This window comes from Lynx canadensis, chromosome A2 (genome assembly GCF_007474595.2).
Source record: "Lynx canadensis isolate LIC74 chromosome A2, mLynCan4.pri.v2, whole genome shotgun sequence".
NCBI lineage: Eukaryota > Metazoa > Chordata > Mammalia > Carnivora > Felidae > Lynx > Lynx canadensis.
Genome location: NC_044304.2, coordinates 107,788,209 through 107,805,518, shown reverse-complemented (window position 1 = coordinate 107,805,518; position 17,310 = coordinate 107,788,209). Strand labels below are relative to the sequence as shown.

The 17,310-nt window shown below is 34.8% G+C and overlaps 1 protein-coding gene across 2 annotated transcripts in view; it reads left to right on the top strand.

The window, feature by feature from the left end:
• Positions 1-17,310, top strand: part of AGMO (alkylglycerol monooxygenase) — a 384,581-nt gene that overhangs the window by 196,035 nt on the left and 171,236 nt on the right. For both annotated transcript variants that reach the window (XM_030308043.1, XM_030308044.1), the window contains exons 7-9: positions 12,511-12,577; positions 15,418-15,483; positions 15,575-15,654. In XM_030308043.1, coding sequence (XP_030163903.1) covers positions 12,511-12,577; positions 15,418-15,483; positions 15,575-15,654 — 213 coding nt within the window. The remainder of the gene's footprint in view (positions 1-12,510; positions 12,578-15,417; positions 15,484-15,574; positions 15,655-17,310) is intronic.

Sequence of the window (17,310 nt, the reverse complement as noted above, 5' to 3'; positions counted from 1 at the left end):
TGCATTCTAGGTACCTATTTTATTGTATGTCACTCACTAATCATTCCTAGCCATCATCATGATTATTCATGCACATTTTATAACATAATTTTGATGCATCCCATATTTTGTTTAGTATGAATTATTATATAAACTAATGCAGTTGGATTTTAGATTTAAGGAAATAATGCCAAAAAATTAGTGTAGAAAAATATGTATCTTTATGAGTTTGAGTTTCTGATGATGAAATGTATTATTCAGGTTTTTTGTTATCTTCTGGTTTTTTTCTAATTCAGAAATTAATCAACGTGCAAAATCATGAAATTAGCCAAATTTAATGTATCTTTTTAAATATTTCAGTTATTATATCCCACAGACATTCATTGAGTACCATTTGTATTCCTCATCTTCCATGTAATAACAAGGACAAAAAAGAATTAAAGACTGGGACAATGAGATACAATATTCTGGATGAAGGAAAAGTAGCTTTAAAAATATTTTTTAAATGAATGAATTTTAGAAGAATAAACAGGTATAGTCATCCCAAGCCAAGAATTCTCAGTTACTGATATTTGTCATTGGTCTGATGTATCCCAAGGAGAAACTTGATGAGATGAAATTTTGGTTTGACTTTTTTATTTATTTCATTTGGTATATCATATGCTTATCCAGCACTCACTTTTTCAAAAAGTATTTCAAGCATTTTAACAAATATTATTTCATTAAATGTTTATAACAAGTCTATGGAATAAGTAATACTATTTCCTCAAACTAAGCATGCTAAGTAACTTGTCCTGAGTCACAGGATTAGTAAGTGTCAAAGCTGGGCTTTGTACCAAGTAGTCAGGCTCCAGATTCCTTGTTCTCATCTATTTCTGATCTTAACGTCATAATATAATAGCCACCATGTATTAAACATCCAATATAGGCCACGCAAAAAGTTTCATTTAATTTTCATAAAATAGTTTGAATCACTAAAGGTCAATTCAATTTTTATAGCTTGTAAAGAATGAATATAAGTTCAAATAAATTCAGTTAATGAGGCTTTATATTAACGGGACATGTGGAAGTACATGCAGCAGGAAACTATCCCAAATTTAATGGACAATTTTAGAAAACTGAAATTTTTATACTTGCCAACTTTGTGAGCAAACATTATCCTTTTAAAAGCTAAGAATATTGGTATTCTACAGTTTATATAAGGCAACACAGCTGGCTTCAGAGCTTACTTATGTTTTGGCCATTACTTCCTCCTCAAACGATATATTTATTTGGTTCTTTGTCAGTGTACCATGATGGATGGCAACAGGTTTTACAAATAATTCTTATGGCGCAGTGAAATAAGATGAAGTTTTTGGTTAGTCAAGACAGAACTCAGTTGTAATCTTTCCTGGACCAAATTAATCTATCCTCAGAGGCTAGTACTACTGAAAATCCTTTGGTGATGTTCAGTTGCTTGATGAGCCAAGTCTAAATTGCTTTCATTTTATGTTTCTCATGCTCTGCCTTCCAAATAGATTTCCTGGTGTACATCCCATTACTTTCCATTCTGTGCAATTCATTCAAACTAGACTATTTTCCATTTTCTAAATGAATCTGATATAGTACCGTTGCTGTTTCTCTCCTTTCATATTTTCTAGATGTTGCTATTCTATACATTCTTTAAGGCCCAAATCAAATTCCTTCTTCATAAACTGTCCCCTTTTTTAAGATCAAGCACCTATGTGGCTCAGACCATGTGTCAGTCACTATGCTAAGTATTTCATAAGATTTAATCATCATGTAATTCTACTGTCCCCATTCAAAGAGAGGGAATTGAAATTTTAGATGTTAAATAACTTGCCTAGTGTTGTAGCTAGTTAGTAGTAGATATGTGATTCAAAGCCTGGTAAACAATTTTCTCCCTTCCTCCTCTGAAATCTGGTATCACTGATTTTACATTTCTTAGAGATGACCCAGATTACCTGAAACAATCCTAATATGTGATCCTTTTTCTGGTACAGTTGTTAATAGCTCTTTCTTTTACTCTCTTAAAATATGTATTATACACTTGTTTTCCTCCTAAGCAGCTCTTCGGTCTCTCTTAACCTTTCCATTCTGTTATCTCACATTAGCTTATGTCCCTCCCATCAATTACATAGATGGTTATGATAGACTTCTATGGTGATGATTTTAGAACCCTATTAAGAAATGAATTGATATTATTAACTAGATATTTTGCAATATATACGGTATTGGAGAAGAGAGGAGAAAAAAGTACTCATAGTAAAGATCAGAGAGGACTGATTTTGTTCCTTCACATTCATGTGTTGTAACTGTAATCCCCAATGTAATGATATTTGGATAGGGGGCTTTTAGGAGGTAATAAATCAGGTCATGAGAGTGGAATCCTCATGATGAGATTAGTACCCTTGTAAGAAGAGACATGAGAGAGAGGATACAGTAAAAAGATAGCTCTTACCAAACACTGAATCTTCTGGCACCTTGATCTTGGACTACCTAACCTTCATCACTGTGAGAAGTAAATGTTTGTTTTTGAAGCCACCCAGTCTATTGTATTTAGTTATAGTATCCTGAACTAAGACAGGATGTACTAATTTAAAAAAATAATAATAATCCTGAAGGGACAAGAAGAGCTTATTCTTAGAAGGAAAGTATGCACATGAAAACAGGGCAAATGAACTTAAGACAGATACTTATAGCTTCTATCTACTGACTGAAAATCCATTCTACCTTTAACTTTAAAAGATTAATACTTGCAAATATTTTTAACAGACCAAAATGGATGAAGGGTAAAATTAGGAAATCTGTCATATGAGATTGTAAACTCTGCAGTGCAGATTTATAAGTTTTATTGATGGAAGTATCTAGTACTTAGATAATTCCAGGTACATGGTCAGTAACATTTTTTTTAACATAATGTTACTACTACTGATAATAATGTGGTTCTTTTTCCCTGAGGATCCAAACTGGTAAATATAAAATTGTGTTACACTAGAGTGAAGTTTCATATGGTTATGCTTATGAATGTTTCCAATTTCCCCTCTGTCAATTTAATTGGTCTTGTTAAAAAAAGAAAGTCACTTGCAATCCACCTCTTTTTGAAGGAACACTTTCAGTAGCTAGTTGCATTTATTTTTTTCCAAGGAAAAGTCAAATGTGTTATTTAACATGTAAGCTGAGATGAATTCAAATAAAATGCTGACTTGTCTAGCTCCTGTCCTCTTGTCTGAGGAATAATACAATCATAAATGACAAGAATCAGCCTTCAAGATAATTTATTATAAATGCAGTCCTTTAAAACTGCTGTTTATTGTATAAACATAGCCTACTCTCATTCTTTTTAACACTAAGCTTTTAACTCTTTAACCCTATGGTATAGATTCATCAGAAATTTACTCCCTATGAAGCTTTTTATGATCCCAACAGTCCTGATTTCTCCAGATTGTTTTATTTTGAAACTATAAATATTGTTTTTTCACTCCTTAGTGTGGAAATTCAGCTACCTCCATATTACATGCTTACTGAAGTAGAAAGCTGCCTAATCAGATAGGAAAACATTTGGCTGTGAATAAATCAGCATTTGTCAAGGATTTCAAAGTGTGAAACTAGGCAGACAAGCACACATCCTAAGAGCTCTGCTTTCTCTTGCTTCCCTGTAGAGAAATCAGAGGTTAATATGGCCGCCACCACCATCTGTCTAAATACTTGAGTGTGTTGTCTTGAATTAACATAGCAGAACTAGTGGGGGAGGTAATTAAGATTTTATTTTTACATTTCATCACCAGATGCTCTACAATATAAATTTATCCATAAATGTTCAGATTGATTAAGTTTTTAACAAGGAGAATAATGAGTGTTTAAAAATCAACTAAGAGCAAAAAGTAAAATTATTTTGACATGGTAACTTGTAGTTCATGTAGTTCATGGATTTTATTCTTTCCTAAAACTTTCAGTGAGGAATTATTATAAAATTTCTTGATAGCAAAAATCATATTCCTATATATATTCAAACACTAAAATGACATTGTTACTCATTGTACCTTTAAGTTAAAAAATAGTTAAATTACTGGCACTCAGTTGTAATTTCCATTCTTCTACCCTATGATCTCTCAAAGGATCTTAACACAAAACTTTGCATAAAATAAGTACTGAATAAATACCTATTAAATAAATGTACCTCACATAGGTTATTTTGATTTTTGTATAGTCAATTGAAGAAGCTTATGAACAAGTGAAAACTCTCTACAGCATTTTCCAGAAGCAAACAATCAATGGGATTTTTGGCAACGCTTCACAGTAGGAACTATATAAAAGCATATGTTTTTACTAAAGGTAATTTTTAGCTTCCAACCTAGAAAAGGAACTCAATTTTCTTCTTATTAGGTAATCTTGTGCCCATTATAAATTCAAATTGATTAGAAGTTCAAATATTTTTATTGTGCAATGGTAATTGGGAAGGAAAAAAATGAATGATTTTTCTCATCCTTCTCAAAATTATACAGAATTTTTGAAAAAGAAAACTTTCTATAAAACCTTTTCCTCCCGGGGCGCCTGGGTGGCTTAGTCGGTTAACCATCCAACTTTGGCTCAGGTCATGATCTCACAGTTCTTGAGTTTGAGCCCCACATAGGGCTCTGTGCTGACAGCTCAGAGCCTGGAGCCTACTTTGGATTCTCTCTCTCTCTCTCTCTCTCTCTCTCTCTCTCTCTCTCTCTCCTGTCTCCCCACTCGTACTCTGTCTCTCTGTCTCTCTCTCAAAAATAAATAAACATTAAAAAAATTTTTTAAAGGAAAAAAAAACAAAACCTTTTCTTCTGAAATAGTTCTACCTTTCCATTGAAGAGTCCCCTGGACTATAAATAAGCTTTCTGGAGGAAGTGCCTGTGCATCAGTTCATTTATTTTTACTTCTAAAACCTAGTAAGGTCCATAGAAATTCAATAAATCTTTGCAGAATGAATGGACTGGCTGACAAGGTTGTACTTGGTTGGCTTATTATGTGACTATCTTGTAATAAGAAACTTTGAAAAAGGTTTATACATACAGATTTTAATAATCTGAAACATTATTTCTAATGCTAATAGAACATCTTTATTGGTAATTTGGTACTTAAGATACTTGTTGATTGGCATTCAAATATATATTTAATATATATGATAAACATTTAATAAAGATAAATTTATGTGTATGCATTAATATATTTGTCCTTCAGGTTTTCTTTCTATAAATAGGGCTCTAGTACTAGAATATATAATTGAAAGGTCATAGAAATATTTATAACCACTTACTTTTCACAAAGATATGCAAGAGCCTATAGTTATTGTGAAGATCTTTCCAAATAAAAGATTTTTCAAATTTTTTATTCCTAAATGTACATGCAGACATGCTTAGTTGATACATAGATAAAAGAAGGAAGAAAAAAATAAAGGAAGGAAGGAGGGATAGAGGGAGGAAGAGAGGGAGCAAGGAAGGAAAATTGCCATGAAATAAACAACTAATCATGGTATAATTATTAGTCTATTTAATTTTAGTGTGTGTTTGCATTGAACGTTGTGACTAATTTACCTGAAATTTTGCCATTTTCAGATTGCATGTCAAATATATCATTCTTAGTTAAATATAATATGACAATGATTTGTACATCAGATAATAAATGTATTTGGAACTGGCTTAGTATTTCCCTTAAATACTGACTTCAGTGAAATACAGAAGGCCACAGTGGAACAGGTCTATGAAGCATTAGTCATGTATGATGGTCTAAAGAAGACTAGTTAGAGTCAATGGTGTCACTCTAACCTCTGCTCATCTGAATACAGGCATTTTCCTACTATGGATATTTCATTTCACTTCACCCACAACCCAGTCGCTCCTCAGCATCTATCATATTGTTAGCACATTCACTGTTAATGAGAATTCTGTAAAACATATGCTTCCTAGGACATATTTTCCCTATTATGGTTTTTCCCTCTCAGACAGGAAGCCTGAATATTTGTAAGCATGTCTTATTTGGAAATAAATTTATAATTAACTATAGGCTCATGGTTTCTTTCTGAAAAGTAAGTGGTTATAAATATTCCATTAGCCTTTCAATAATATATTCCAGTATTTTTAGTATCCATTAGCATATAGAAAAACTGTAAGTTGGAAATATAATGTGACATTTCCAGTAGTATGCTAAAATTTGACAAAAGAATAGAATTGAGAGGTTTCTTTTTAAAATGGATTTAGAAAGTCTCTTCTCCAACATTAATAGAGTGAGGTGAGAAGAGGCAATTTTCCACACAATACATAAAGTGAAAATTATTTTGTTTTGAATTAACTGAATTTTTGTTTAAAGCAAGTCTTGCCCTCCAACTTGTGCAATAGTTAATCATTTCTGCACTCTTAATTGAACTACAAAAACCTAACCAGTCAATGTTCCCCTATCAGAACAATCAGTGAAAACAACTAAGAAATGTATAGAATAGAATACGTTAATTTTATAAGAAATAATTTCAGACAGGACATTAATTTAGAACATTTACTTTGATGCTTTACACAGTTCAACTCTAAGTGATTTATCAATTTCATTTGGAAAGACCTACAGATGTATGTTTTTCAGGGGATGTAAGGTAATCAAAAAACTCCTGAGAGCTATAATGTGGAAGGAATTAATTGCAACCAGTTCATAGCAGGCATTTAATTATTTGATTTACCACCTGTAGTCACTTTATCAATTTCTAAAGCAATATTATTCCCACTGGTAACTTAGATACAATGGAAGTTTCATTAACCTTTAGGCCTCTGAGTTATTCAACTCACTCAAAATGTGACTGCAGGGCAAGTGGGGAGGAAGGTCGTAAGAACTCTAAAAAGACATTTCAGAATCATTTAGTGATATGGGAATTAAATTTTCTATCTCTGGGTCCTTTCAACTGAAACTGAAGCCCTCACAAACCTGTACTGAGAGAACATAAAAATAATTCAATAAATTCACCTGCCAATGATCACCAGAATTCAACTCTCCCATTATCCGTTCTCTGATTGTATATGTTTTTGGTTTTTGTTTGTTTGTTGCTGTTACTAGTTTTTGGCACTTTCATTTTAGCTATTTATCTTAATTTTCCAATTCACTAGATCAAAGATCTGTTTGGACTTGCTCTCCGGGCTTTAATCGCCAAGGGCACTCCAGACTCATGTTTGGTCTCTAGAGATTGGGAATTCGCTAATGCACCCTTCCCTCCAGTTTCCAAACTGGAAGACAGAAATTATACAATGCTTCCCTCCTGAATAACAAAAAGACTGAGGTGCAGCAAGACATGTATACCTATGAAGCAGAAGGGATTATCAACCTTTGGGGCAGATCATTCTTATTTTGGAGTACTGTCCTGTGCATTGTAGGATGTTTAGCAGCACTAAAATCCACTAATCACTAAATTACAGTAGCACTTCCTCCATTTGTGACAGCCCAAAGTGTCTCCAAACATTGCCAAATGTTCCCTGGAAGCACAATCATCCCCATTTGAGACCACTGATATAAAGGTGAAAGGGCATGGAGGGCAGTGAGGGGGATTTATCAATATAATCTTGTTCGGCAGTCACTATATGCAAGGCAGCGTTGCATGTGCTGTGAGAAACAAAGAGGCTTGAGTTAGAGTTTCTGTCCTCAATGAACTTTCAATATTGTATAAGAAATGAACATGAATAAGTAGATATCAGAACAGCATGACATAAAAATTAGTGATGCCTCAATATGTATTCAGAGAAAGGCAAAGAAAATTCTCATTGGAAAAATCAAGAAGAATGTTTCAAAATCTAGGTGTGTCTTAAAGGAAGAGCAGGATTCCAGCAGGTTGAGATAGGAGGTTAAGGTCTTTTAGGCAGAAGAAAGAGAACATTGGAAATGGGTCTTGATGAAGAGTTTGAACAGCTTTGAATTCCACATCTTTTGGGCTTCATTTGGTTCATTGTAAGAGGCCTTTCATTTGAATTCATTTTATTTTCGATGAGGGGAAATGACTTAATGAAAAGATGACGGTGTCTTGTGGCCCCTATTCTCCTGATTTTATATTTAACTCTGTTTCCCCACCCCTGCCATAAACTGTGGGGAGAAAAATGAATATGTGACCAGTCTAGCAAATGATATAGAGCACTTCTGCTGGATAAAATTTCACTGATAGAATTGAAGTACCTTATTATTATAAAATTGTTTTATTTATTATTGGTTCATTTATAATAACTTATTATTGTACAAGTAAAAACAGCCCAAGAAATAAGTTTTTTGGGAAATAATTATTTCAAGAAATAGGCAGAAAAAATGTTTAAGTCACTGTTTCTGAAGTTTGGATGAGATATTAGTATCCAAGTTTTATTAATATGGAAACTAAAAACAATATAAATAAGGGTGAAGGAAATAATATAAAGCCCTTGTTGGGAACATGGGCTCATAACCTCCTAGGACTCATCTATCCCTCTGAGTATATGATGAAAATAGCAATTTCCTCCCAGAAAAAAAATACCCACTGGCACACATTCATAAAATTTGGTATAATACTTAGGGTGTTCCTGACCTTCTGAAGCCCATCGATGGCCTTTCTAGGTATCCATGCTTCTCAGGTTATAAAATTCTGAAAGAAAATGACAAGTATACAAGACTTAGATCATTGTTTTGGAAATCTAAGAAACACCAGAAGTGCCTAAAATCCCATGAGAGGGCAGTTTAGAATCTGAAGTGTCTAGGTTCTTTATAAATACCTGGATTTCTTTTGGCTGAAATGAGGAAAAAAAGCATTTAGTTATTTTCCATGAAACTTCTGAAAGTTTAAATTGCTTTTATTTGATGGAACTATTTCTGTATCTCTTAAAAGCTATGTGATAGAAAAACAGAAAATCCCTGAGTTGAAATGAAGAAGACTTTAGCGCTTCTTCCAAGCTGTTTGACTTGGACTGATAATTAAAATTTTCCGAATGTCAGTTTTTTTTTTTTTAAATAACAGAGTTGGACTATATTGTTTTTAAGTCTTCTATATGTTAGAAAATTCCATCTTTTAAATTAACTCATCTAAATCTTAAAAAGCAAGACAAAAAATAACTACCTAAAAATGAGAATAGTTGCAATTATTTCCACAGTAACATATTTTCAGGAAGTGGTTCAAAGCTAGATGTCGTTGAATTGCTAAATGACTGAATTTGCAAAAGTGGGCGATAATTAAGTCGTTATGCTCAAACCTTATTAATTATTGATGACTTCTCCATGACTGAGTCAGAAGCGTTTTCTACAAGAGAGGTTCTGACTGGGCTGTCTGAATGATGAATCATCTCCCACCCGAGGTGGTCTTCCTCAGCTCCAAGGTACTCATAGACACTACCAGGAAATTTGACTGTGGTTGCCTGTGTTGTACTTGGCTTTTAACTTAAAAAAAAAAAAGTGGGCGGGGGGGACTTTCAATATTGATATCACCATGCTTTAGCCTGCAGGAGCAAAAGATTTTCTTTGAGGAAAAGTGCTTGACATTAGAAAAATAATGCACTCAGCCAAGGCTCCAGCCATCTGAATGCACTCACCATTTGTGTGGCTTTAAATCTGGCTGCACACACGCCAAGACCAAGGATCAGAAATGCATCTGGGTAGCAGAAGCTGGTCACCATAGTCTCCTCCACCCCCTTTTGTTGTCTCTTTTTGTAACATATGTTAGGCACCAAAGAGACAAACAAGGATAAAATGGTTTTCTCTTTTCCCATCTGGTATTCTGCCAGAGATACAAAGCTTGAACTGAGCATCAGATTTCAATGTTCTGACTGCTGAGAAACCCCACTTTCTTGTTCTCTATCCATCACCATCCTTCTTCTTAACAAATATTTTTCCACCAAGTACAAAGCAATGGAGTCCAATAAAATATAGGGTTATTTCTACTTACTCCCTTCCCAATCCCTGGCTGTTAGTACTGTATTTGTGGAATGATATCTTTTGTGACTGATTTGATAGGAATGTAGTCTGATATCCTTATACATATTATACATATTCACAGTATTTTGAACTCCTGGAATTAAAAAAAATATGGATAGTTCTTTGTGTATAAATGAATTCTGTTCTGAGTTATCCAAAAATTCTGTTGTTTTGGGTTCATAATATATTTTTCAGGGAAATAACTTTAAAAATGGTGATAAAACACCACGCTAGAAGAGAAAGAAAGAAAGAAAGAAAGAAAGAAAGAAGAGAAAGAAAAGGAAAGGAGAAGGAAAAGGAAAGGAGAAGGAAAAGGAAAGGAAAAGAGAAAGAGAGAGAAAGAAAAGAAAGAGGGAGGGTGGTTAAATCAATATAGGACATGAAATATTACACATCCTTTGAATGTAAACATTTCTGTCTGTTGCATAATGAAAACTGACAATCCCTTAGAAGCCTGGCAGCAGGATGGAAACCAAGGGCTGCTGCTTTCAGATGTGTATACAATGGGTTTAGTAAGGAGATGATGGTGGCACCTGCCCTATGGAGACATGCAGCACTGTCATGTGGCAACATTGCTGCAGCTTTTATCTCAAGAGTATAGGACCCCACAAGCTGCGCATAGTGTGGCTACTGCAGCTGTTCACATTTGCACAGCAACTTTAAACTGGGTGTTTTAGTGTCAGAGATTGCCCAAAAGTCATTAAACCCTGCTATATAAAGAGTTGCAATCTAGAAATCTGTTTGGGACTTTAGAGATCTATTAATACTTCCAACTGGGTAACTGAACATTACTTTGTATTACTAGAGTATTATTTCTTTTATTTAGAATTTTATGTTAATTTTTTCAAACATTTAGATGAGTGGAATAATAGAGTGCATTATGTATATCCATCACTTCAATCAAAAAATCGTTATGATTTTGATTCATTTTCATTAGTTATCCTTCTTTTTCTTTTTTCATTTCCAAATATCTTTCAGCAAGACATAGATCTCATGTCATGTATACTTCAGTTATACAACTCTAAAAAAACAGTTACTTCCCCCTACACAAAACTCCATTATAATTTTCAATAAAAGCAGTATTATTTACTATGTAATACCCTCTATATAATCATTTTCTTATCCCGCATTGCCTATAAAATGTCTTTTATGTTTGGTTTGTTCAAATTGGTATTCTCACAAGACCATCATACTACATCTAGTTGTTACGTATCTTATATATCTTTTTATCTTAAGCAGTCGCATCTCTCTATTCTTTCCTCGTACCACTGACTTGTTGCCAATTCAAGTATCATCGTTGTCAGTGAATGTTTTTCCCCTAAGCATCATCTAACTTACCTCTTTTTCCTCATATATCCTATAAATGGAAAGTAACTCTAGTGGTAATTTCTTAAAATATAACAATGTATTGATTTTGTCATTAGTAGGCTCTAAACAAATTGACCTAGGTCATAATTCAAGTAAACATTCTAGTATCTGCCATAATTGATGGAAGAATAATGTAATCAAAATTAAAAGAGTTCCCAATATTGCTTCCAGTTAATGTAGCATATCAAATGTCTTATATGACCTGCTCTTTTTTATGACACCTACCTCGTTCCTACACTCCTCGGAATCTGCAGACCCTGGAATGGGGATTCTCACTGGGAAATTTTGAGAGATAACATTAAAGAGTTATAGACCACATTCTGAAGGGTCCTTAATTGAGAAAAAAATACCCCTTTATATATTTGACTTAAAATGTTTTTTAATCTTTATTTATTTTTGAGAGAGAGACAGAGAGACAGAATGTGAGCAGAGAGGGACAGAGAGAGAGGGAGACACAGAATCTGAAGCAGGCTCCAGGCTGAGCTGTTAGCACAGAGCTCTACACAGGGCTTCAACTCACAAACTGTAAGATCATGACCCAGGCTGAAGTCAGACACTAAACTGACTGAAAAGCCCCCCTACATTTGATTTTTAATTGTGCCTGTAAATTGGACTTAAAGATGGTACATCTACAGGTAAAAGGCCATTAAGGATTCTATTTGAATAAGCAGAATCACCCTAATGCAGTAGGTAACATGGCTGATTATTGGGTGAACCAACTCTCAACTAACCACAAAGCAAATGTAATATGATGTCTTCCCTTCTTTAGTGATGCGCTGTTACCATTAATCAACAAAGACATAGTTGAAGGGTGAAGAGCGTGAAATGACAGGAGATGTGAGAGAAGTGTGCCTTGACACGGTATATAAATACCGTACACTTTGTAACCCTCAGAATGTTATTATGTGGATATGTTTAATATTTCCATTTGAAAGATGAGGAAACTGAATATAGAAAGCTTAAGTTGTTTTCCCAAGATCACATAGCAATAAACGGAGGCTCCTGGAGCTGAATTTAGGCAGCATCGCTCTTAACCTTTTACTGTACTGCCTCCCAGAATAGAGTTAGGAGATTATTGTTATTTTCATAGGAACCCCAGGAATCAGAGAAACTTCTTCTGACTCTGAAGTCAACCTTGAAACTTGAAATGTCTCTTGACCCACATGGAAAGTTAATGTGAGTATACGTACACATTTATCGATAACTGTGTATAAATATTGCTTTTGTTTTAAACAGATCATTAATAACCTTGGTCCTTTGGAACTGATTCTTAATACTCCTAGCCATCATCGGGTTCATCATGGTAAGGAAATTTGACCTTTTTTCTCCTTATTCATTTCTTTAAAAATACTATTATTTTGTACCTTTTCATCACAATTATTCAACATAGTCACCATTCAGTGTATAAATAGGTATCATGTCTTCCATCGCACCTGGACAAGCCTCTTTTCCAAAGCAATGATTGGAGGGGAAAAAAATCTTGTTTGGATTTTCCTTTTTGTCTAGATCTCCTTAGTTGTAGTGGAAAACAACTTAACCAGCTGAGGGGATACACACTTTCTATGTTGAAGGTACCACCTGACCCAATGTTGAGGGTCATTCCTATATACAACCAGAAAGTCTCTGGTCTTGAAAATTGTTGCGATTTCAGGAAAGCCTAATAGGCAGAAATTCACTTTTTGCCTAAATTCTGTGAACTGCATTAGCATGACAGAGAAAAAAATCCCATGTGACTAGTACTTAAGATTTAAAGATACCAGCATAAGGCATAACAGAATTGTTTACATGTGTGCACCAAAAGACCTGTATAAGAATGTGCATAGCAGCATTTTATGTAATGGAAAAAATAGAGATAAAATTCAAATGCTTATTGCAGGAGAACAGATAAATTTGTAGACTTTTCATATAATGGGGAATTACATACCAAAAAAAACATGTCCAAACTGTTGCAACTTGTGATGGCCTGAATACATCTTACATACATAGTGCTGAGAAAAGGAAGACAGTAATAAAATAATAAATACTATTGTTCTGTTTTCATAAGTTTGCAGGCATCGCAGGCAGCGCTGGAACACTGCAGGCCTGCCTTCCCAAGGGGTGGGTTCCTTTCTGCCTGGCAGGGAGAAGAGCAGAAACACAAGTCCCATCATCTCCCTTCAAAAAGAAGAGAAGTGGGTGGGGTCAGGCTGCACATGCTCAGTTTCCTCTTCCAAACTTCACATACATTCCTGGTCCCAAGGAGAATTGTTAGCGAGAAGCTGGGGAGACTAAGGGTGTTATACTCTTGGGGCTCCCTTCACAGTAAAGGAAGCATAAGGAGTGGAGAAGAATAAATCCATACTGAAGAAGAAATAGTTGCTAGTGTTCTCTGTTTAGCTTCAGGGCACATTCCCACTCCTGTTGTTTTATGTTCGCATCTCTTACCCTCAGTGTTATTATTTTTTTTAACATTTCTTTATTTTTGAGAAAGACAGCTTGAGTAGGGGAGGAGGAGAGAGAGGGGGAGACACAGAATCCAAACCAGGCTTCAGGCTTTGTCAGCAAGAGCCACTGCAAGATCATGACCTGAGCCAAAGTTGGTCACTTAACCAGCTGAGCCACCGAGGCACCTCTTACCCTCAGCATTATTAATGTTTTGGGCCAGATAGTTCTTCACTTGGAGGTGGGAGGTTAGGAATGGGGCTACCCTTTGTATTGTAGGATTTTGGTTTCTGCATACTAAGTGCAGATAATATCCCCTCCCAGCTGTGACTCTCAACAAATTCTCCAGACATTTCCACATCTCCCCTGAGAAGCAAGATGTTCTCTCCTCCAACTAAGAACCACTGTTTAGCCCATATATAGCAATGGGTTGTGCGTTTGTGTAGCCAGACCCACACTACTTTTGGACTGGAGAGGTTGTCCTGTGTGTCTTCACTTTCAAACATATATTAACATGTATAGAAGGCATGCAAAGAAATGACACATGAAGACAGTTGAATTTGTTGGAGCAGTGGCTTGATAGGTTAATATTTTTCCTTTGATTTATACTTATGTGAATACGGGGGTACATATTTAAGCATTTTTTTATTATTAAAGAAACAATGCCCAACTATTTCATTTTAAATTATAATTTGAATACTTTGGAAGAAAATATATATGTTTTGAGTTAATAGTTAATAAAAATAATTAAGAGTAATTTAATTTTCACTTATGTCTTTCATGATTAAAATAAATAGTAAAGTCTCAGTCTAAGTAGAAAAAATTTTTTTTCCTGGAAAAGATTCAGAGAGAAGAGCTAGAGATAGCAACTCATTTCAAAATTTAAAAAATCAACCAAATGTGAATACACATATATTATTTATCTTATTCCCTATTGCCTTTTTCTGGGCCATTTAATTTTTAATTATTACTCTTTGATAGTCTTTTTTAAAAAAATTAATGATTATTTTTAAGAGAGAGAGAGACTATGCATGCAGGAGTGGGGAGGGTGCAGAGAGAGAGGGAGACACAGAATCTGAAGCAGGTTCCAGGCTCTGAGCTGTCAGCACAGAGCCTGATGCAGGGCTTGAACTCATGAACAGTTTAATGATGACCTTAGCTGAAGTTGGGAGCTTAACTGACTGAGCCACCAGACACACTACTCTTTGATAGTAAAAAGTAAAATTTTAAAAAGTAAAATTACTCAGAATTATGCCAGATTTCTAAACAACTGGAAAATTAAGAGCAAAAACATTTTTTAAAAAATTATGGGATCGAGGACCGCATCCTACTTGGCACTGGGTATGGAGCCTGCTCGAGATTCTCTCTCTCCCTCTCCCCTGCCCCTCCCCTGTATGCACACACACACATTGTTTCTCTCTCTCTTTTTCTCTCTCTCTCTCACTCTCTGAAAAAGAAATCTGGGGAAATTCCAAATATATGTAGTTTTAAGGAATTCTCTGGTCATTTTGGTAAAATTAACTCAATAGGAAAAAAATAAAATAAAAGCAATTTACTTAGCAAATAATCTAATGTTGTCACTGAAAAGAGATTCTTAGGAAAATCATTTTGTTGCATAAGTCTTAATTTTGTGAATGGGTTCTAAAATACAATAAGATGTTTCAAAAGTATAACTTCATTTTTCAAAACCTTTTTTTTTTCTTTTAATATTGTGTGTCATAGGCAGAAACCGTTATTGCATTGACAAAAATTATGCTGGCGTTCTTATTATATGGGATAGAATTTTTGGTAAGTAAAATATATGTGAACATAAAAATATTAACTTACCTCCTAAGCTCATAGAAAGTCAAAGATCATATCCTTAATGTTTATCTTCCAGGGACATTCGAGGCAGAAAATGAAAAAGTTGTATATGGTCTAACGCATCCCATTAATACATTTGAACCATTCATGGTGCAGGTAATGTAATTGATTTTATTATTTCTGAATTGGTTATATCCTTTCACAAATTTTATAGCTAAAATAAAGATCAGTTGTTGAAAGGTAAAAGTACCTCACACTATCCTGAAAAGAAATTTTTTTTTTAACCATAAAAGAAGCTAGAAGTAACTCTGACACTCAAGCAAAATCTTGAATTAACTTGGGCAAAATGTGTTTGAAAACAACTCATTTTAAGAACTTTCAAATATACCTACTACAGAGAATTTTTTTCAAAAATAGCCCTTCAAGCAAACATATTCTTTCTCAGAATAGACCTGAAATATATTCATGGATTCAGAAGGAACAGTAGTAAATGCATTATAAAGGCTGATACCACAGTAAGAAAAATATTTGCTTCAAGGCCGCATGACTCTGGTTAGAAATTCAACATGAGGCCTTTGCCCTATTCTACTTGGACCTAAATGTCAGGAGCTATTACGAGTTGGTTAGGTCTGCACATTACCTCACCTGCTAAGACTTGTAGCCCCAGACCAGTTTTCTGTTAGACATGTGGTATTGGTTGTTCACTGATCTCAATGGCTGGCACTAGAGAAATGAGGAATGTCTGTGAAGCTCCGATCCGTCAGCAACAGAGCACCACAAACACTCCTGGGGTTAGGGACTAGCAAATGAGAAAAAGATAAGAATGCTTGAGAAGCTGAAGAGGTCAGGCAGTGACAGCTCTGTACATAGAACCAGGATTATAGCATTCGGGAAGGGCGGTAATTACAGGTTCCCGTCAGGTCTGCTCTCTGATCCTATTTCTTAAAAGTTTTTAAGGAAGTTAAAATAACAAAATAAATGGACATTTCTTGAGCTTTTACTATGTACAGGGTATCGCTAGCAGCTCAGCATGCGTATTTAATGAAACTCTTACTCAAACCTTATGACATAGAGGTACTTTTTAATCCTCGTTTTTTAGGGTGAGGCTGAATTTCCCAGGATTTAAATAATTCAACCAGCCATACACAGCTTGTCAGATTCAGACATAACCAAGGAGTGTTGCAGGCCAAGCCCAAAACTTGCTTAACTCAATTTAACTTTTACACTGTACTGCCTCTTCATAGAAAAGGCCGTCACAAATTGCCTCCACTTTTCAAATGAATGGTGTTTTTATCAAGTGAGAAAAGCTGATTATTCATTTTCTTCCTTCTCAACTGTAGGCCAGCTCTGTCTCTCTGTCTTTCCCTCTCTCTGTGTTGGGCATTCCTAAAGTTATATCCCTCAGGAGAATATTAGCAAATATTTCAGAGTACTTTCTTAATAAACTTTATAGAATTGAAATTAATTTAAAAGTAATACATTGAGAACTACCTTTTCACTTGGTATAGTCTTATCTCTGTAATAAGGACATTAAAAGCTTGGTCTTTGTCCTCTGGAAAGGAGCCTTTGAAACTTCATGTGCATATGAATCATGCAAGAATCTTACTAAATTTAGCCCAGATTCTGTTCACTGGCTCTGAGGTGTGTCCAAGATTCTGTATATCTAACAAGCTCCCAGGAGCTGCAGAACCTGTTGTTTCCTTCTGATCCTTAAGTAGCAAGGATATGGGAGCGTACACTCCTGATGAGGGCAAGGGGATCATCGCTGAGACAGATGAGAGGCTGAAAACCACACAACACTAGCAGCACAAG